Source organism: Cottoperca gobio, chromosome 7 (genome assembly GCF_900634415.1).
Source record: "Cottoperca gobio chromosome 7, fCotGob3.1, whole genome shotgun sequence".
Classification (NCBI taxonomy): Eukaryota; Metazoa; Chordata; class Actinopteri; order Perciformes; family Bovichtidae; genus Cottoperca; species Cottoperca gobio.
In genome coordinates this window covers 18,758,129-18,779,907 of record NC_041361.1, presented here as the reverse complement: position 1 = coordinate 18,779,907, position 21,779 = coordinate 18,758,129, and the positions used below count along the sequence as shown (strand labels likewise).

At 40.7% G+C, this 21,779-nt stretch overlaps 1 protein-coding gene across 1 annotated transcript in view; it reads right to left on the bottom strand.

Annotated features, from left to right (window-relative positions):
- The window catches only part of hdac7a (histone deacetylase 7a), a 61,832-nt gene extending 46,734 nt beyond the window's left edge, over positions 1-15,098 (bottom strand). Inside the window, exon 1 of the mRNA XM_029436079.1 lies at positions 14,994-15,098. Within this exon, the coding sequence (XP_029291939.1) occupies positions 14,994-15,012 (19 nt within the window). The 5' untranslated portion in view covers positions 15,013-15,098. The remainder of the gene's footprint in view (positions 1-14,993) is intronic.
- Between the last annotated feature and the right edge of the window lie 6,681 nt (positions 15,099-21,779).

Below are 21,779 nucleotides of genomic sequence, written 5' to 3'. Positions count from 1 at the left end.
TACAAACAGCTTTACTCCCTACTGTACTTTTCATTCACTGAAAGGCCTGAACCATGTCACAGTGCAGTTGAAACGTATCAGATTAAAACTGCAAGTAATTTGCTCATATGGTATAGGATTAAAGATTATGTCAGTATATAACCAAAGCTAGTTCAAGTCTCTTATGAAACTACCCTGTGCTGTAATACTGTTACTGACTGGTCTACACAGCAGCATGTGGAAATTGTTGTGCTATTTGGTCTGCAAATCAATATTAAATATTGCAAAGTTAGCTACAGTTAGCTGACTCTTTGAGGGGCCATTATGGAAAAGTAGATCTAATCATGGTTGCTGTCGGCTGGGAATAGATATTGCTAGCATCTGGAAAAGGCCCATTTGATTTATGTAACCATGGTATGTACAATTCTGGAGCACAATCAAAACTAGAAGGGCACTCGGAAAACGCAGACCTCCACCAAGGCCATGCCCTATCTCGCATGTTAATGAAAATTGTACTGCTTTTTTAAGAGTAGTACTTAATATACAGCATATATATAGGAATATCTGTACTCTGTTGTTGTTATCAAGTACGTAGTATCATAAAAGCTATTGTGTTTCATTTTACAGTAACACACCACTATTGCAGCTATAGATGCAGTATCATAAAAAAGGTATAATATCTTTACTATTGTTGTAAATAGTATTGTTATCATTACCTCCGCCAAAGGAAGTTATGTTTTCGGTTAGCTTTGTTGGTTTCTTTGTTTGTCTGCAAAACAACGGGTTTACATTTGTCATGAAACTTGGGGGAATGGTGTCGCATGGGCCGAGGAAGAAGCCATTCAAATGTGAGGCAGATACACGCATTATTTTTCACTTGTGGAAACAGCAGTGGCCGAGTTCTACACTGAGAGACCTTTTAGTTACCACTGTAACTACTGTAAATTATTTAATAGTAAATTACTGCCTCTTAATTATTGTGAAAATTACAATAGATGTATTCGCATTACAATCATTTAACATATTCTACTCGATGCATTAGATTTGGGGTTGAAATGAGACCGTGCTACAGAATGACTGAGACATCAGGAGGAAGCTCTGGGGTAATATGCTTGATAAGATTTGCCAACAGTTACTGTAAAACCAGGGAAGTGGTGGAAGGTAATCCCGTAGAAGTCAGAGAAAAATGTCTAACTTGATGCTTTTGATTATTGGTTATATAGATGGTTTTCTTTTGATGAATGAGGTCATGCAGGCAACACTTTGTACCTCACACCTGTTGTAACTACTTTGTACAAGGAATAAAACCAGTTAATCCTCTGCATTACTCTGACATAGCAGGCATATATCTGTACTTGCTTTTGAACACCTAGCGCAGGGCACCATGTAGGAGGAAGGAGAGCATCCTGTCTGTGTCAGTGTTCAAACACACACACTTAAACACACACACATAAACACACACACCTATAGCACATACGTTACTGTGGTAGCTTGCATGACGTCTTGTCAGTTTTTCTGGTCCGTAGCCTTCCTAGAATTAAGAGGCTGTTTGCTGTTAGCAGTCACTCACACTGAGTCACATACATCCTTTAAAGCATCACACATTCATATAATGAAGTGTGGTCAGCCCGGTAGTCCTCGGTTCTTCCTCTGTTTAATAATACATTCAGTAACATCATAAAATGAATAAACGGCCAACAAAAACAAAACAAAATGTTCATGAATGAAGAAATAAAATAAAGATGAACAGCTACAGTAATTTGTTGTGATTTCTGTCTTAAAAATAAGTCTTATTGAATATCTATTTTTGCATTATGTCAGACGTACTTAAATACTTGTATTCTTATTTTTGTCCACCTCTATCTCTTCCCTGTTTTTCTGAAATGAACCCTATCTGCATACTATGGTTTTAAACCTTTTGAGGCAGAAACCTTTTTGTTTTGAGTTTCACTAGCACCTCTCAGTGTTTTCCCCACTTTGAACCGTCTTCTTGTTTCCACAGAACACAAGCATATGTGTGTGTTTTATCCTTTTTTCCGATCTCGGCGTCAGTCAGGTCAACGGCTGATGTTTCAGACCAATATTGAAACTAAGAAGCGTGCGTCTCTCTTCTGCTGGTGGTGCTCGTCGTCCGCTCGCTCACCCTCGGGTGCCTCTGTGAACGGGGGGAACCCAACACCGTTCCCAGAAACCCTCGGTGTGTGGGTGTATAGAGCTACATAACTGTGTGTGTGTGTGTGTGTGCATGTGTTTTCTGCTGTGTGTCATGTGTGTTTGTGATTGCATGTCTCTATGTGCATTGACATGGTGTGTGTGTGTGTGTGTGTGTGTGTGTGTGTGTGTGTGTGTGTGTGTGTGTGTGTGTGTGTGTGCCCGTGTGTGTGTGTGTGTGTGTGTGTGTGGTTAGTCCATTCAATTACACAATCTACCATGCAGTATGAATCACATCCGGTTTCAAGCTGAAAATAACAAAACCACAGGGTGACAGAAAAGCAGCGCAGCAGGCAACCGCCCACAGGGAGAGAGGAAGACACACATACACACACATATAGTATACACACACAGTCACACAATGCAGCACTGGTCAGTTAGTACTTTCCACAAACAACATCTATATTATATAAAAAGAGCTTTCCTTTACGTAGCTGGAGCCTCACTCCAGAGACATATCCTAACTGCTTGTCCTATCTCAACTTAAGTTTCAACGATAGGAACAATCTTATTTTCCTATAGCAATTTAAAAAACTCATGGCTGTGTCCTATCCTATCTCAGACCTCCAATCTTATCTTGACTTAAGGAACCCTGACTACAACTGTAAATTAGATTCTTCAATCGACACGAGTCCTGTCATGCCTGTATCTATGTTTATTTACCGGCAGACCACTCGAGATGGACAAGCCAAAGATCAACGGCTCTTACTTATCACTGGCTAGCTAGCATGCTATCATGGACAAAAAAAATTATCTGTTCGGCCACTGGCAGTGCTCCATGCCTCCTTGTAGGCCTCTACAGAGCCGGACGTAGCATGTGAGTCTTAGCAGTTGATATATATCCATTGATACAGGAATTGGCAGTTATTGTTAATTAAAGACAAGGTCTATACAATCCTAACTTTGGAAATCACTAATTTAGGACATTTATATTATAGTTCATATCATAAGAGAAGATAGGACTTTCTGTTTCTGTAATAACAAAAATACTAAATGTCATCCTGAACTGAGATAAGATAGGATTTCAGACTTACGAGCAAATAATTGCCCTGATTTCCATGAAACTTGGTGGAAGGGTGCATCATGGGCCAAGGAAGAACCTAATACATTTTGGATCGGCTCCGAATCACGGGGCTCATTATTTTATCCTTATAGAAACTGCATTTGTGGAGGTCTGGGCTCCCAGAGGACCCTTCTAGTTCCAACATATATAGGTTAGTCCATATATGAGGCTATTGACTTTTTATGAGAAATCAAATATGAGTCAGTCCTTGCTGTTTACTGTGAATACAAAGGACATCTCTGCTAATATAACACCTTTTACAAAGAAATTGTCAAGTTGGAAGCAAGTTTTCAGAAACACGTTTAGTCAAACCCTTAATGTAAATCATACTAAAATGACACAGTTAAAAATAGTTGTGTGTAGCTTTTTGTCAGTGCCATATGGGGCAGGATGTGGTCAACTGTGTGCTGAGCAGTTGCCTCCCACCTGCAGAGATGTGCTTCTGCTACAACACGAAATTTGACGCAAGAAGAGATCTTTTACAAAATGAAGTTTACAAAACTAAATTAAAATCCTCTAAATTAAAAGTTATAAGGATGTACTAGGGCTCACAGAAGGTATAAAGCAAAGGAGTACAATATGTATCTGACGGTGTGTCTGTATAACCAAATATAGAAAGAGCTGGCAATGTCTTAATCTTTATATTTATTAGATTGCTACTTTATTTATTGATTCTGTTATTTAGGACATCTGTTTGTTTTTGTTAAATGAAGAAAAGGTTTTGGAGAAGAAAAAAAACCCTCATATTTCTCATAATAAGCTTTTGAAAAAAAGTATTATTTTGGTATCAGTACCCAAAACCAGGTATCATATCAACACAAGGGCGTACCATTTGGTAAAAATATCCAAGTAAGTTTTAACAAATACTAAATACAATCACTCCTGCACTTCAGTGTCTAGTGAATGTAATTAGTACAGATCTTGAAAGATTCTGACTTTATTCTCAGCAAATTACAACTTTATTATCGTAATGTTACGACTTCCCAGAGAACGCATGTGGGATATGTTTTGAATTTGCAGAAAGTTTTGAACATAAGCAGAAATCTTGTTGAAACACATTTAAAGTTGCCATTAAAGTCACATTTAAAGAGGTTACTTCCCCAAACAAAAGACACAAAAGAAGAGAAAGGAGTAAACAGTTGATCGAGAAGAGAATAAATATTTCAAAGCAGTACAGAAAGCCCGAGATCCTTACTACATTGTATTCCATTATAGTTTTACATTTTGAATTTTCACCTGGTGCCTGAATTTTGTGTTTCTCTTTACATGAATAAAGACATTCCCAACATACATTTGTGCATTTAAAAGATTCTCAGGACTATACCCCTGACACATATAGACACTGCACCTCCAACTAAAGCAGCCGTCGTGTGGCTTTAATTAATCTGTCTGCTGTCACCTGAGTGAGGCAGTGTGTCTGTGTAACAAGGTAATAAAAGTAAGAACACATTTTGAGGCATCTAGAGGAAGTTTACTGTCAAATAAAACTTCAACTTGAACATGTAAGATAATTTACGACGCATTTAGATGCATGCAGACACAAGGAAAGATGCATATGCATTTAAACCCTTAATTAAGAAAACTGCCTGCTTTGTGAGAGTCACTGAGACTTTTCTGTGAGCAATTATGTGTCTGATTCTTTATCTCCCATGTGCGGACAGTGTGGCATTGTTAAAAAAAAATAAACACTGCACACGCGCTTGTATAAACATAAATGAGCCTGTTTCACGTAACAGAGAAGGCTATGACCTGTGTTTCCACTAATTATGAAACACAGTGGTCTCAGTACAAGCATACGGTCACTATCTGTGAAATGGAATTAGCCCGGGTGGAGGTTTTAGAGAGAAGAAATGAGGGAGTGAAAGAACAAGGGAGGGGATTAGAAAGATAAAAGTGACCGAGGAAGAGTCAGAGAATAAGAGAAGGTGAATGGAGAGGTGGAATCAGTAAGAGAGGGGAAGAAGAAGAGAGGATGAGAGAAGCTGAGAGCGCTGTAATAATGTTTGGCCTTGTGCTGCCAGCGGGGTCCTTCCCCTTAAGAAGCCAACAGGAATGTGAGGAATGCTGCATGAGAAGAAAAAAGAAGGAGCAGAGGAGAGGGGGAGAAACAGGGGAGGGTGATGGGAAAGAAAGAAAAGTCAAGGAGGAGGAGGAGGAGGAGGAGGAGGAGGAGGAGGAGGGAGGAGAGCGGGGAATCGAGAGCGAGATGAAGATAGAAAGAGGGAGACGGAAAGATAAAGGCAGGGAGAAATATGAGACGCGGAGGAAAAGACGTATTATCTTTAGTGGGCTGAGTAAACACAAGAACAAAGGGGATGAAAATAATAAGGCTGGAAAATATGTGGGAGGAAAAACCTGAGCTCTATTTGTGTGTTTTTATTTTTGTGCATATGTGCATATGTGGATATCCGTGCGTGTGTTTACATATTCATATGTGCTTGTGTGCAAGAGAGTATCAGGGTGTGGTCAGCTGCAGGAGTACACTCAAACTTTTCTAAATGGAGCTGGATTTCCTTTTCAAAGTTTCTCTTTGCCAGTAATCTTAGTGGCAGACATTTCACACCTGCACTACTCTACAGAAAACACTCTCTTTCAGTGTGGCGGTCAGTTGATAATCATGAGATTCAGACAAACAGAGACTTTGCACATCCGCAAGTACACGCTGAAATCGTGTGTGACCCTTCTGCTTCATGGAAGATAACCTGGAGGTTATTTAAAGCACGGAATACGCTGAATGTCGCTATTGAAGAAAATGACATATTTCGCCTCCAGACATTGAGATCAGTGAAGGCACAGTACAGCACTACAACCCCAAAACACAGGAAATACAAGTTAGGAGCAGTATCTGACCTTTGAGCATTTGTTTTAGCATGTAAAACATTAATATTATTATTATTCCATGGGAATAAACGATCAAATGTCCAGTAACAGCACTCTTATAATGATGTGCATTACAACCTAAACCATCACACTAACTGCACTCAATTCGATTCAATAGACTTGATTGACATGACATGTTACATGTGTTGTCAAAGTGCAATTATGAAAGGAAAAACAGAAAAACTGCCAATACAACAGCTAAAGAGAGACATCAAGTTAAAGCTAGCTGGTGAAATAGCCAGAGCTACACTTAGCTAAACCTAAATGTAATTACTTATTCCCTCCAGCAGTATCTATAATGTGTACAAATATAAAAATGTTCACTAACTGCCATCTGGTCCTTTCTGTTGCTGTTGTGCTGCATAACTAAATAAGACAGTCGCTAAATTGATTCATGATTTTGAAGTTATTGGAATTCACGCATGTGTCTGTTTTTATTTCTTTGTGATTTCGATGTTTTGAGTGTACATCTTTGTATTGTGATGTTATGACTTGAAAATAAAATACAAACTATTGGGGGGAAAAACATGATACAAACACTGATTCCTCACATAATAATAATAATAATAATAATAATAATAATAATAATAATAATAATAATAATAATAATAATAATAATAATAATAATAATAATAATGATAATAATCAGAAGAATAGATGACAGACAGGAGTGAATAAAATCACTCTTTGTTTTCCTGCTTGCTTTTGAAATAACAAACGCATGAATGTATTTAAATAATAGTAAATGTATTACTTTATACAGTCATGTAAAGTCCCTGGTTGAAATCAAATCAGTATAAGCCTGTTGTATTGAGGCAAGCTTATTGTACATGTGCTTGTTTGGACAACATTTAATATTTCTGAATGAAAAGAGGACTTTGTAGAACGAGCAGAGAAGGTTCATGAAATTCATGAGCCTGATGAAGAAGAAAAGCATCTATCGTTAACTAACGTTGTTAGTTGTTTTTAAATCTTTTTAAAGATAATGATACATGTTAGCATCTCTAAATGGAGCTCTGACCTAATATTGTCCTAATGTCATTCAATTTCCCAGACATCATACGCCTGCATGTAAACACGATACATACATTCATATATATCCCACGCAGTTACATTACACTGCATATAGAGTGCAAACATAACTGGAAACCCAAACAAGACAGCATCACACATTCCCTTGCAGACATTACTCGTGTTCAAAATGTTTCCCCGGTATGTGTGAGAGAGACAGAGCGAGTCTCTGACTACCCGCAGCAAAAGCCGTGGTGACATGTGCAGTCCACAGAAACACAATGGATCGCTGACAGACATTTTCCACAACAGAGCAATGGTGTCATGTGTGCAGTCAACACTACTCGGGGTTGAGAGGTGGAATAACGGGACTTTTCACCCCCAGGTGCACGTAGAAAAATAAGAGCACAGATACCAATCAAGCACACACGGGAAATATTAAACAATAAACTTGGTAATGTCACTAAAACCCTTTGACAGACAGGGGTTTTGTGGGAAGTGTAATGCAGAAACACCACAGCAGAGATGGATATTGAGACTTTAGATTTAAAGATGGTTTCATCTGAATGAATTGCAGCCTCTTCTGGACGTTTGATCTGGTTAAATCGAAAGTGAGCTGAGGTCAACCCCGGCGACAGCGCAAGCAGAGCGTGTAATGATGGGCTGAGGATCCTTTACACCCCCGAGGATGTTTGGAGCTGTGGCAAGTTGTTCAAAACACAGCAAGAAACCATAGCAACCACAGGAAAATCCAAGGGATACACACACACACACACTGTACCAACTCCTCCAAACGTAGCGTCGAATCAAATCAAAACTCACCCTTTCAACACCCACCATTCTGAACAACAACAAGCCTGAGAAGCGTGAGTGTGTGTGTGTGTGTGTGTGTGTGTGTGTGTGTGTGTGTGTGTGTGTGTGTGTGTGTGCGCGTAGGAAACATTCAGACAGGCCAAAAATAGCACGACACTCTCGTTCCCCATCTCTCGCTTTCAATCCCTCGCTCTCTCTTTCTCTCTTTCTCTATGTCTCTCGCTCGTATCAACCATTGGTAGGAAACTAAATAAGTTAATGTTCCCGTACGGAAAATATCACCCACTTAAGATCGACTTGAATGTGAGAATATCAGACTGAGTGTATGATTGAGTGTATGGAGAGAATAATGACTATGTTGGCAGAACTGTTGCACAAGGGGAAACATGAAGCTTCTCACATGAGGGAAACATTAGTAGGTTGAAATGTGGCTGTTTGTCTGACACATCGAGGCGATGAGAGAAGTCAGACATTCCTTGAGATAATTATGAAAACTGATAAAGTAACACTGGTATTGCTATTTTGTTTCTATTTCTCCTGCATCTTTTTTTTTCCATCTTTTGTTTACAACCCTGTCACACCCACAGATATTTGGCTTCGATCTAAACCGTGGTGGCAACGTTGTCAGTTTGTGTAGCTCCAGGATCCCCAATTACAAGTGAAGCAGGGCTCGTAAACAAAAGTCACATGGACTCACACGGAGCATGTTTACTGGACAGTTTTAGTAACCTGTCATCCTGCAAGGTTAGAGATGTTTAAACAAACGTAATTACAGTTAAATAAGCAAAAGCATGTTGGCGTGGACCTGCGTCTCTGGCTATATCAACCTGAGCTATATTAAGACTGAGTGGGTGCTTAAAGAATATTCTTTCTTACCTTCACAGTGTTGGCCATCAGATCCTTAGCTAACAATAACATTGCATTCACTCAAGTAATTGCTGAAATCTGTGAATGTGTCGACAGCCCTACAGCTGAGTGTGTGAACTCTTACAGATGTTTGCAAAGGACGGTTTGTGGAATCATTTTACCGTTCATCTGTTTTTTCTCATCTACATAAATTTGGCTAACCTGGATTATTTTTTATTTTTTTTACAACCTGTCTGATCATGTGACTGCTTGTGTTTCTTGTCTCTTGTCCGACTTATTTTTAGCCACAACTTTGCACAGTAAATACAAATGAATATTTCCCTAAAACTGAACTTGTAAAACCTTCTTGTGTGACTGGACCGGACTGGACCGGACTGGACTGTAGAACTGACGACAGAAAAACAAAATAAAACCTTATTTGTACCTTTAGTCCTACATTGGCTGTCAAATCTGGACCAGAACTATTCCTAATCCCCTAGCGTAAACAAGATGCGTCGTTGATCACTTGCAGCCCCTACTTAAGAGGAGTGGGGTGTCAGCAGTACAATGACAGTATAAAACAGTCAATAAAATATGTTTCTCAAAAGATTTAATCACCACAACCATGAGAGGTCCTTGAGCATACAGCAAAAATGTGCACAAAACATATGATCCCCTCCAGGCTTAGCCTCTTGGAGATAATACACTGGAATTATCCTCAAATGACTGGCCCAACAGTAGCTGTTCATAATCAATTTCAATATTATTTATGGAAATGATGTCGCAATTTGTGTATTTGCACTCAAGAATACAGAACAGGTTATTGTAATGAACAGCGCACTGGGGCACGGTATGTGTCTGGAGAGGTTGTGCTCTGGTCTCACACCGACCCTCTTCACTGCATGCTGTTCACACAGACATGTGACAGAGAAGTCGGCTGTCAGATATCTACACATTTGAAACAACAAAACGTAAATCTTATGTTTTTGGTAATTTCCTGTTATTAGTTATTTCTTATAGAGCCTCACAATTTCTGCCATCTTTGTGCAATTATTTGGGGACACTTATTTTGAATGTTATTGTTCTCACATGGCCAAATGAGCAGGATAAGTAAAGTAAATGTGGTTTTGATTCCATGTCAAAAGGCATCTTCAGTATACAAACATGTGTAATACAAAACTGATCTGTTTGCCTTTAATAACATGGCTCTCCCCCACAGGTAGGCCGGGGGTCAGGCTTGGCTAACGTACAGCAGGCAGGTAACAAAGAAAATGGGCTTACACCAGAGGCTCTGAAACCTTTAGGAGATTATCGGCGATTGGCGAGTACAGCTGTTTTTTTGCGGGAGAATTTTGTTATTTTACTTGCGAATTTAATGGTCTGCCTCCGAAGATTAAGCTAGTCTTAGTTTGGTGAAAGAGACCAACTTGAATTCAGAAGGTTGTATTTTCCTGTTTAAAAATAAAAGTAGGTGTAAGAATACTTACTCTTGCCTTTTTTTGAGTTTTTGTTTTTAGAGGACCGTAGCATACACATATTTTAACACATCGCCAATGCCTGCCTGTAAACCCAAACCTGAACCACAGACGACAACATGTTATCATGATGCTAGTTGTTGCATTAATATCATTGCATAAGGGACACCTTTTCTCAATACCACATCTGGATGGTAGAGTTTTTCCAGGTTCCAACTTGCTGATATTAACGTTAAGCCTGAGTATATTTCAAATATAATTTGGATGTTTGATAATTCTCACACACTGTCTGTCTGGCTAAGATAAGACACAGTAAGATAAACTGTATTGTCCCTTTAGGGAAATTGATCTTGGTGTTTGTGGCCCCTGCAGCGAGTGGATGAAAACAGCAACAAACATGAGCTCAGGATGGAAACATCATACAGCTGTTATCACACACACTTTATACACTCCCAGTTTGTCAGATCAAGACACATCAGGCGTGCATTATATCTGCTATCCGTCTCCGTCACCGATGATTGATGAAAGTGAAGCTTCTCAGTCGGGAACTTGTGTTTTCTCTGGTGTTTTGAGTGAAAGATTACACCTCCTGTCTCCGCTGTGCCCTCTGTGGGAATTTCGGAGACAGCGGGAGAGAGGGAGAGAGGGAGAGAGGGAGACAGATGGGTTTTCCTCGCAGGATATCCTGTTCTAAGTAGAGCTGCTGGGCCCACTCTGACCTCATCACCCCTCTTGACCCCTGACCTGCTCATGGTTTAGGCTAACATCTCCAGATTTCCTAATCGCCCAAATCTCTTCGTATTCTTTCAATTTCGCCGTGGCCCCTTTGCTTTCTCTCCGTCCTAACTCCTCTGTCACACTCACAGGTGTCACTTTAAATCTCCCTCTTTCCCTTTCCTCTTTGTTCCTTTGTCTGCACCCACTTAATCTAGTGGCCGCCTCCTTCGGCGTCCTTCATATTCTTTTCTCTTTCTTAAAGCGTTTGACCTAGTAGCCAATAAAGTCACAGAAATGACACACGAGTCATAAAGTCCAGTTCTTCTGAAAAGAAATGAAAATCTTTATTCATCTTAACTTTTCAACTATTAAACATGTATTAGTTCCAGCCTCTCATATGTGAACATGTGCTGCCTTTGGTTGTCTTAACTCTATAACTAGTAATAGTAAATTGAATGTATTTGTGTTTTGGATGTTTAGATGGACAAAACAAAACTTTTGAAAAGTTGTGATTACCATTTTCACTATTTTCTGATGATTTTAGAATAAACTAAAAAAGAATCAACAGATATATAGATTCTGAAAATAAGCATCCTAGCAGTATGTTAACAGAATGTCTTTTGATTAAATTTTTATAAAAAATTATTAAAGCAAATGTAGGTGTTTTAAAAGCAATGCAATTATTTAATCCTATGAGATTTACTACAAAATAAGTATATATTAACCCCAGACATCTAAGGTACGTCCAAACAGTATTGCAAAGTGTTAACATATCTTTAGAGGGTGAATCCATATCCCTGGTAATTAGCATTGATCTACTTTATTGAGCATCTGGGAAGTGTAGATCATCACACACATCTGGTACAGATAACTATGAACTTCAAGTGTATTCAACAGTTGGTCAAAATCAACCTGTTTGAATCTGTTTGCTTGTCACCGTCTCCTCTTTCACTATACAAGGGGTGTTCAATGACAGCTGAGAAATGTAAGAAATGTCGAATCCACAGGTGTAAAAAAGGCTGGAAAATAAGTGTGTTTAAAAACAATGTTGCTTATCCTCTTGTCACTTTGCTCATAACCCTATTCCTCCTTGTTCTCTTTGACTCTCAAAGTTCCCGCTTTCAAGACTTTTAACAATGTTCCACCCTTCATAACTTCACTTGTATTTTTCTGATCATTGTGCAGTTCATGTGCGTTATGATCTGAAAAAGAATACCTTCCTAATACTGTTGTGGAAAATATAAAATGTGTCAATGAGCCTGAGATTATTTGTTGCCAACATTGCCTTGAATCTCTGGTGTGTCCTGCCATGATTTGCCTCCATTCAGGATTCCGAACACATCGTCACAGCACATTTCTCAAAGAAGTGATGATGATGTCCCTCCTTTGGCAGAACAAACTTCAAAATCACACACGAGGAAACCACCACTATAATCTCACTACAAACAGGAGTGAGGCTCTCGCTTAGGAAAACACTTCATCAGGTACGCTTCTTGCTCTCGGACGCCCTATTCTTTGTCTTCCATCACTTTCTCTTAACAGTCTCCCTCCGTCCCTGGCTCTCTTTCTCTCTCACCCACACCCAGCCCTCCCACCCGGCAGTATAACTGGAATCCATTAGCTGATGAATGGTTGTTTGTGTTTTTTTAAGCTCAACAGCGCCACCCGTGCCCTGCACGGCCAAAGAGGGTGATAACAAAACATTTGCTGTGATTAGAGGAATAATTACTCAATCATCCTCTGACCTGCGAGCCAACCCTGAGGTCAAAGAGACACAGAGTGGGCTGCGTCCCAGGTGCTTTCCCATGAAAACCATCAGGCAGCACAGATATAGTGGAGTCATTGTCTGCAGACAGGTGACACACAGTACACGGAGCACATGCACTTCCATGTCAATGCCAGTCTGTCTGGGAGTGTGTGCATGTGTGTTAGTGGTGAGGATCCCAGCGGACCGAGCACAGAGTTTGCCCAGAGAGGCTGCGGTGGAAATCAACACTTCCTGCTTCCTGTTGCGAGAGGATGTGCTACTGTCGCTGTCCCCTTATCGCTGGATACACAGGCAGGCAGCGCGGAGAAAGGAAGGCAGGGAGGGAGGGAAGAGGAAGAGGAGAAGGAGATGGAAGGGTGGTCAAGCAGGCAAGACAAAGGCAGATATGGCCGTGTCCACCAGTTGTTGCAAAAAACATGCCAAGATAAGGAAGAGAACATTTGTAAAAGCCTGGTTCTCAGCCTGGTCTCCTTTTTATAAATTGCAATTCCCATACGACTAAACTGCATTGCCAATTTTGTTTCGATGAAAATGTATTTTCTCACTTATATTATATTTGTTTTCGACATATCATAAATACGTTGCTATTAAAAACCTGCGTAAAGATGAAGCTGCGGTGGATTGATGGTTCAAATATACACAGATCTTTCATTCAGGAGGCCGCTGTTCATGTCCCGTGTGAAACCAAAATCAACGTTGACTTGAAAGGTTACTTACGTAATTAATGTACGTACGTAACTTAAGTTACGTAACAAACATACTTATTTTAACCTTAACCATAATCTTTTCCTAAACCTTACCAAGTAGATTTGTTTTGATTTACAACGTTAACCACGTGTTTAAAACTGCGACAGTATTCAGAATGAAATACATTTCACTCAAAGTTCTTTGAGTGTGCAGTTTAATTGTACGGGAACGCAGTTTTTTCGGAGACAGTGTTGTGCTTAGAATAATACATACTTTGTTATAAAATATGAAATCATTATTTGTAATACGATCCAAAACATCATCAGCGCTTGGTTGCATGATTGTGGGAGATCTAGACTAGATAGTTATACTTTAAATTACACACAAATACTTCACTTGCATTTTGTTGCAAAATATATTTATATGTGAATGAATGAATGAATGTGGATGAAAAGACTCCTCGTAGTGTTTTACATGTTGTTGGAAGCAACTGCAAAAAAGAACAAATGCCACAAGTTGGATGCAATGTGCACACTTGAATCTTGTTGTGAGGGAGCAAGCGAGAGACAAGGAGAAGGGAGACAGAGGGAGAGAGGGGGGAAAGAGTTGTTTGGGATCAGGGTGGGGAAGCTTTCAGCACTTGGGATTGTCCCAGATGGACACAAGCCGCCCCCTCCCTTTATAAACAGCCTCTGGCTTAAATCTCTCCTCTCTTCTCTGTCAATCTCTTCTTCTTTGCTTTAATGCCTGTTGAACACAATGCAGCTCCCACTTCTGAGACTCTTATATGAACAAAATTACACTTTCTTGGGGGGTTTTCTGACAATTTCATCTGTCCTCCCATCACCAGCACCCCCCAATACCTGCAATTTCCAAAGTCAACACAGCACTAAATGCCGGGCTGACTCACTTCCACTGTGGGAGGCTCTGTTTCCAATTTTCTCACCACCTCAGCCAACCCACCACCAAAGAGAAAACTTTAGTCCAGAAAACAAACAAGAAAAGTAGCCAACAAGACATGCAAAAGACAAAGACTGTTGCTTAGTGTTAAAGGGACAATAGCGTGCCTGCAGATGCCGAGAGAAGACACGGGACGAAACCAAGCATATGCTTCTCCCACTTCTTTTGTGGTTCTGAAACCGTTATCCAAGTTTGCCTTCCTTTCTTTCTCTTTGGGAGAGCGTGGGAGCGCCCTCAGAGTGCTGCAGAGAAACCACGGGGCTCATAACAACAGGAGGAAGCCGGTAACTTGAGTAACTCTGGGCCGGGCAGAGAGGGGGATGAGGAGGAGAAGTGGACTGGGGAGCGGAGGAAAGGACAGAGAAGCGTCCTCACATGTCTCCACATCTTGAAAACATGAAATTTGAGCTCACGCAAATAAAGAAACGCACATTTACAAATGATCTGTTGCATTCCAGACAGCATTTCCCACATGCACACACACGCAAAGTCGCAATTTCACACACACACACTCATCCTTCTGCAGCCCCAAACACACTCCGCACAAAACCAGACAACTTTCCCAAGCAGAGCGCTGCCTTACCAGTCTGTAGTGTGAACATTCAGCATGAGGAGTGAGTTAGAAAGTCCCGTCAGTCATGTTCACGTACAGTTCTGTCCAGAGAGATCGAGAGTGGTGAGGACACCCAAAATACACACACACACATACACACACTCACAGGCACAGTATCAGTTCCCTCTGTCCAAGTGTTGAGAAAGTGAGGGGCCGCAACAAAAGGCAACAGAGGGAGGGAGGGAGAGATCGAGGTAGACAGAGAGGGAGAGAGAGAGAGATTAACCCTTCTGAACTGACTGGTGGACTCTCTCTCTCCCTCCCACCCACACACACACACACACACACACAAACCCGCTTGGTTTGTTGTATCACTTATGTTTTCTCTCAAGTGCGGAGAAAGGGAGAGAAGAGTGTCTGTGTGTGTATTCATGGCCATGGAAGTGTGTATTATAGTATGTGTGTGTGTGTTTGTGCGTGTGTGTGTGTGTGTGTGTGTGTGTGTGTGTGTGTGTGTGTGTGTGTGTGTGTGTGTGTGTGTGTGTGTGTGTGTGTCTGTCTGTCTGTCTGTGTATTTTAAGGTAGGAGGGACCGGCTGGCTCAAGTCCAGAGGCAGCCAGCCTGGTAAAATAAGGACAATAGCAGGAAACACTATATCAGGAGGAGGCAAAATACCAAACAAAAATAATTAAGAGACAGAGAAAAACAATGACATCCACCGTGGAAAACACAGCCTGAACAATGATAGTGGAAACAAGGAGCAAAAAAAAAAGGCTTTTCTTGTTACCACAGGATAAAAAAAAACCCAAATCCAGAAAGATCTGATGTTGGTGTTATTTTTGTATTTGCAAAAGCTTTGACCTTTTTTTGGCAATCATCACCATATCAAAAATGTTCTAAATTACTCTCATACTCACTTGATCACAAGCATGTAGATGCACATTCCCCATGCAACCAGTCAGCCATGACTCCCACACAAATCTCACCACACGCACCCCCACACACCCCCACACACACACACACGCACACGCACATGCACACGCACACGCACACACATTCCCCCGGCTGTAATCATATCTAGTGATAAGGACAGCTTCCCCCAGCGGTCGCTGGCTCTCAGACTCCGACCACACTGACTTACAATGGCCCTGTATTCTAAGCCTGCTCTGATTACACACACAAGGAGCTGCATTACACCCTGCTAATTCAATTTCCTCCCCTCCAGGTCAACCTTTGTGTGTGTGTATGTGTATGAGTGCATAAGGAGGAACTGATTAAGCAGTTGTTGAAGAGAACAAGCTGCTTGTAGAAAGACTGACTGTACTAATCTGCGGGGGGTTAATATGGTTGTTGATCAATAGCGTAGTTCTTTGTTGAGTTCTTGAGGTTTCTGGCTGTTCTGTGTTCAGTATCCTACTGGAGTGGAGAAACACTGAGAATCATCTACTCAGTAGTGCTATGAGCAGGTATATCTGGTATAGCAACATATTTTAACAGTTGCAAAATGTTCTCATTCGCAACTCGTCTCAAACGGACGCTTGATCAAGACCCCTTGGTGTCGCAGGGTACCACTTTAGAGTGTTTGTTCAACATGCAGCGTAGTCCGATAGACTTCAACACGTGAAACAATGTGAATTCAAACTAAACCACTTGGTCAGGTTTCGGGTCACGGTTTGTGTTAAAAAAAAAGAAGCAATTTCTTTACGTAATTTAGGTAAGTACGTCAAGTACGCCAAGTACAACAGTGAGGCTTAAATGCTAATATTAGCATGCTAACATGCTCACAATGGCAATGCTAACAAGCTGACGTTTAGCAGGTATAATGTTTACCGTGCTTACTAGTTTACTAGTTTGGTTAGCTTTATCACAAAATTGAAGCTGATGGGAATGTCATTAGTTTATAAGGCATTTGTCCACAGGTTAAAGTATTAGACAAATACAACATTTGATTTAGTGATGGCGTTAGATAAATGTCAGGGGACAATTGATCCTTGGGAAATAAATAATTAATGAGAATCCATCCAAACAGCTTATCCTCATACAACGGCTCGCATGATATCTTACAAAAAGTTATCATTTATGCTTTGTGAGACGTTCAGAGAGACGTTTTTCTTACAGACTTCTAAAAAAAGAAAAACAACCTCTTTTGTTAACCAGTGGAGTCGCCCCCTTCTGGCCATTAGAGAGAGCTGGAGGCTGCCACTTGCTAAACATGGACGTTAATTCAAGAAGACTTCACAGGTGAACTTGAATTGTTTGGGTCCTTTCAGACATTTGTTGCTGAAAAGCACAACATCATATAAATCAAGGCTTCACATTTCATTGGCTGTCTGTATTAAAGGGGGAGAAAAACTATATTTGTAGTATATATGTCGTGTTGTGACGACATGACCTAAAAGAAAACAGTACAACACGTACTGTAAAGTTTCAATGCAGTCCACTGTTGCTCAAGTGAGATGAATGTGCCCAATATTCATTGTCAAAATACTTTAAGATCTATTAATATGACTATAATCGCCCTATGATACATGTTTTGTTTGTGTTTATAATAGACAAACACTGAATGTTTCAGTCTCGTGTTTGAGCCTCTGACAGATCACTTTGTGTTAAGCTGAATGAGCTCTCATTGTAATATTTATACTAAGCTCTCTTGTGACAAGTTAAGTATGGAGAATATTGAATAGCCATATGAGCTGGGAATGAAAACCATCCGGTAGGTTATTTTTTAATTACATCAGCAGTCTTAATTTATAGCTTTACAGTGTCGTTGTAAAAACACTAATTAAAGTGGAACTTTTTCTCTCTTTTGGAGGTTCAGAGGTCTCTGTGGAGGTTTCTCTTACAGCCTCCTAAGAAAATGATGTGTGATGAGTCAAAATCACTCAAATCAGGGTGGAGATGAAGAATGCAGAGCTACATCAGTTTATATGATGAGGATCAGTTGTTAGTGTGTTATGTCCCCCTCCCAGGTTTCCTAAACGGGGGCATGAACCCAAAATAGGTTGCCGGCCTTGTTCTGGCAGATCCCGCCAGAACACAAGCTAGCAATGTGCAACCCTGGGTCCCCTAGTAAGACATTGGATTCTCATTTGGATCCCGGGGATAAAATATTTTAATAAAAATGCTTGCTTTAATTAGAAGCAAGAGGTCAGATCTGCAGGCTTTTCCACTGATTCTGTGTAACGCAGGCTGATGAAGCGGCTGGCTCACTGCAGGTTGTTTATCTGACTGGTTCAACACATCTGAGTCTCATTTTGTCCAAATAAAACAATGCTGTGTGTCACTGTCAAATGCATGGCAAACATAAGGAGTGTGTCTTCAATGACTGTGTGTTAAAAAACAGAAAGAAAGTATGTGTGTTTGTCCAAAAGCAGAGAATGTGTTTATCATTAAAATGACTGAATAGAAGGGCGAGGTCCCTCTGGAGGGGTGGGGAGCTACACACACACACACACACACACACACACACACACACACACACACACACACACACACACACACACAATGCCTCATCTGTCCTCATCTGCCTTTGGCAACGTCACTACGAAGAATCAAACCAGCAACCCCTCCGACTTCTGTGCAACATTTAACAAACCACACACACACAAACCGTCACACACCTTTTCCGTCATCCTCGCTGTCTAAACTCCTGTTCACACTCGCCGTCTCTCACTCACACACGGAAAGATGTCTCCAGATGTGGGTGTGATGCTCGTACTATTACTAAGTGAGAGCGCTGTGCTGTGTGCTTCTCCCTCCCCTCCTCTGTTTTGGTTACCAGCCTTGTCTGCTAAGCCTCACTAATGAGTCAGGAGAAGACACACAAGAGCGTCCAGAACAATTCACATACAATGGACTGGCTTGTCAATCACAGAATTCCCCACACACTGTAATCATATTTATACAGTACATTTTACCCACATTTATAAGGAAGCTTTACCAATCATTTCCCTTCGGAGAACTTCACTATATCTAATAACTAGGATGTGTGATGATTTAAATCCCATGATGCTGTTCAGGATACAGGATGACCATGACGTTACAGTCAGATACAGTAAGAAATGTATGTTCACACAAAGGTAAAAATATTCGTTATATGATTCAGTCATGTGGAGTTGTGACTGCTGGAGAAAACTGCGGGCTTGATGACACATGATGATGACGTTTTCTGGGAAAAAGATCAGATCTAATTTGGCACAGTGGTGGTTGAAGCTGGGAAAAGAGGAACAATTCAGTCAAGTTCAGTAAAGTTCAGGGCTCAATTTCTGACGGAAAGGTCCAATTTTATTAATTGGAATCATGTAAAGCCTGAAGGCCAAACTTCTATCTCATGAATAAAAGAAGATGAAAACAAGATGAGACAAGGCTGAAGGTTTGGCACACACACACACACACACACACACACACACACACACACACACACACGCACACGCACACGCACACGCACACACACACACACACACACACGCACACACACACAGACTATAATTAAAAATAAATAAAACATGCAGAGGTGATGAAGTACTTACTTCACATGAGAGGTGAAGGCAGCTAGTTAATTGTGTTTCTATAGTTACCTCCCCTTCTCACTGTGTCTGTGTCATCATGGGAAAATGTGCTCTTCGAGACATCTACTATAGTGGGAAAACCACAGAAGAGGTTTTGAGTACTTTTATATTTCTGTCTGTCCGTCTGTGGACAGATTTTGTCACGTCAATAACCTCGCAACCGTGCAAGATGCAAACTCTACAGATGTGTAGTTGAGATCAAGACAAAGGTCAACTTTAAAAATGGGTGTGGTCTGAGCAAGGGGGTGAAGAGGCAATTGCCCCCACCACGACACCAGCCATGAAGCCTCTTTTACAAAGTCACTGCAATGAAACCCAGAAGTAAACATTTATGTAAAGCTAAAAATCAAGACTTCCCAAACACCTTTAAAGGTAATAACGTACTTGCATTGAAACTATGCAGGTAAAGTTGAAGTTCAAACAAGTAAACAGCTGTGGTTATGTTTTTGGGTTAAGATTCTGATTACACAACTGAAACTAGTTAGTGAGGGTCAGATTAAGTCAATACTATGTTGACAGTAATATGATGCGGTACTTCTAAGAGTAAAGGTGTAACTAACAGAAGGAAAGGAGAGGAGAGGAGAGGAGAGGAGAGGAGAGGAGAGGAGATGAAAGGAGGAGAGGAGAGGAAAGGAGAACAAAAAGGAGGAGGAGCAGGGGATAAGACGGGGTCCAGACCCCTGATCCCAGCAGCTGCTGCTGTTTTGTAGGTCAGCATTACATCAGTAGGTTTACGGAAAAGGCTGGGAATCACTTCTCTACTTGACCTACTTAAAGAATGTTAGTGTTAGATGACATGCAATACTCCCCACTTCCCAGCACTCACTCACTCATTCACTTCCTACCCGATGTGCAGCAACACACAGTGTTTTGTCATCTTGTCTTATTAGCAGTTGCTGAAAGACTGGATCATTTAGGAAGCAGGGCCACAACAAATCTTGAAGCTTTGGCTGGGGGAATTGCTTTGAGTTTTTAACTTTTTTTTCTTCAGTTTTATTATGTCTGCATTGTTCATTATTCTTGTTATTAGTAATAGGTGAAATGTCAAGAACATAGTCATTCAGAAAAATAACAGTTCACAAGCTTATTTTTCCTCTTCAACAAAAAACCTCAGCCCACGTTTCTCACTTCCTATCAAAAATGTAACAGAGCTGCATGAGCCCCCCGGTGTCAGGGTGTACGGCTCGTCAATATCATGGTCGATTTAACACCCAGCTGTCTTTGGGAAAGAATTATGGTGTTAGCTTCTTATAAAAACCAGCATCAAACCCAAAGGAGTTCGAACAATTCAACTGAAAAATTAAAGTGGGTTGCTCAAGAATTTATAGGTCTGTTTGAATTTATAGCATCCACATGTTGGGGGACTTTACATTGAATGGATATAGTGAGGATGTGTGTGTGTGAGCGTGTGTGTGTGTGTGTGTGTGTGTGTGCGTGTGTGTGTGTGTGTGTGTGATGTAGAGGTTAAGTGGTGTGGTTCTGGTCTCCAAAGCAGCAGCCTTCCAACACGGGTCGTGTATTTTTCTTCACTGCCAGTGAACCACAAAGGGTACACACACACACACACACACACACACACACACACACACACACACACACACACACACACACACACACACCTGAACCTATAGCACATATGAGATCATCAAGAATGTAGAGCTGTACTATACTGACAGTAACTGCTTGACTGAGTGAATTATGAATTGTGAAGTAGAGAGTGTGTCTAAATCGCCAATGGGCCCAACACACTCTTTCATACACCTCTAATGAGACGTTTCCAGAAACATCTTGATGACATTGTGAAGAAAGAGCCGTCCTTGCAATACGCTCTAACTCCCAACTTGTCAAATATGGCAGCTTGGTCAAGACCCCTTGTTGTTACTTTTTAAAGCAATGGCCAACAGACTTCCACACGTGGTTAACTTGGTTACATATGTACGTACGTGACGTAAGTTAAGTACTTTATGTCACTGCTTGGTTAGATTTAGGAAAAGATAATTCTTCGCGTTGAAATTAGTATGTTTGTCAACTACCTTAAGCTACGTATGTAGGTTAAGTAGACTATGTTACGTACGTGACACAATTTAGGCTACGTCCATCAAGTAAAATAAATCAACCGCAAACCGACCTGTTGCTTGCAATTAACTCCAAGTCAGATCCAGACCCGAGATTAAACAAACAGGCTACACGATCACGATTTTTATATGTGAGTAAACTATCACACAGTACAATAAGTAGATAGCATTAG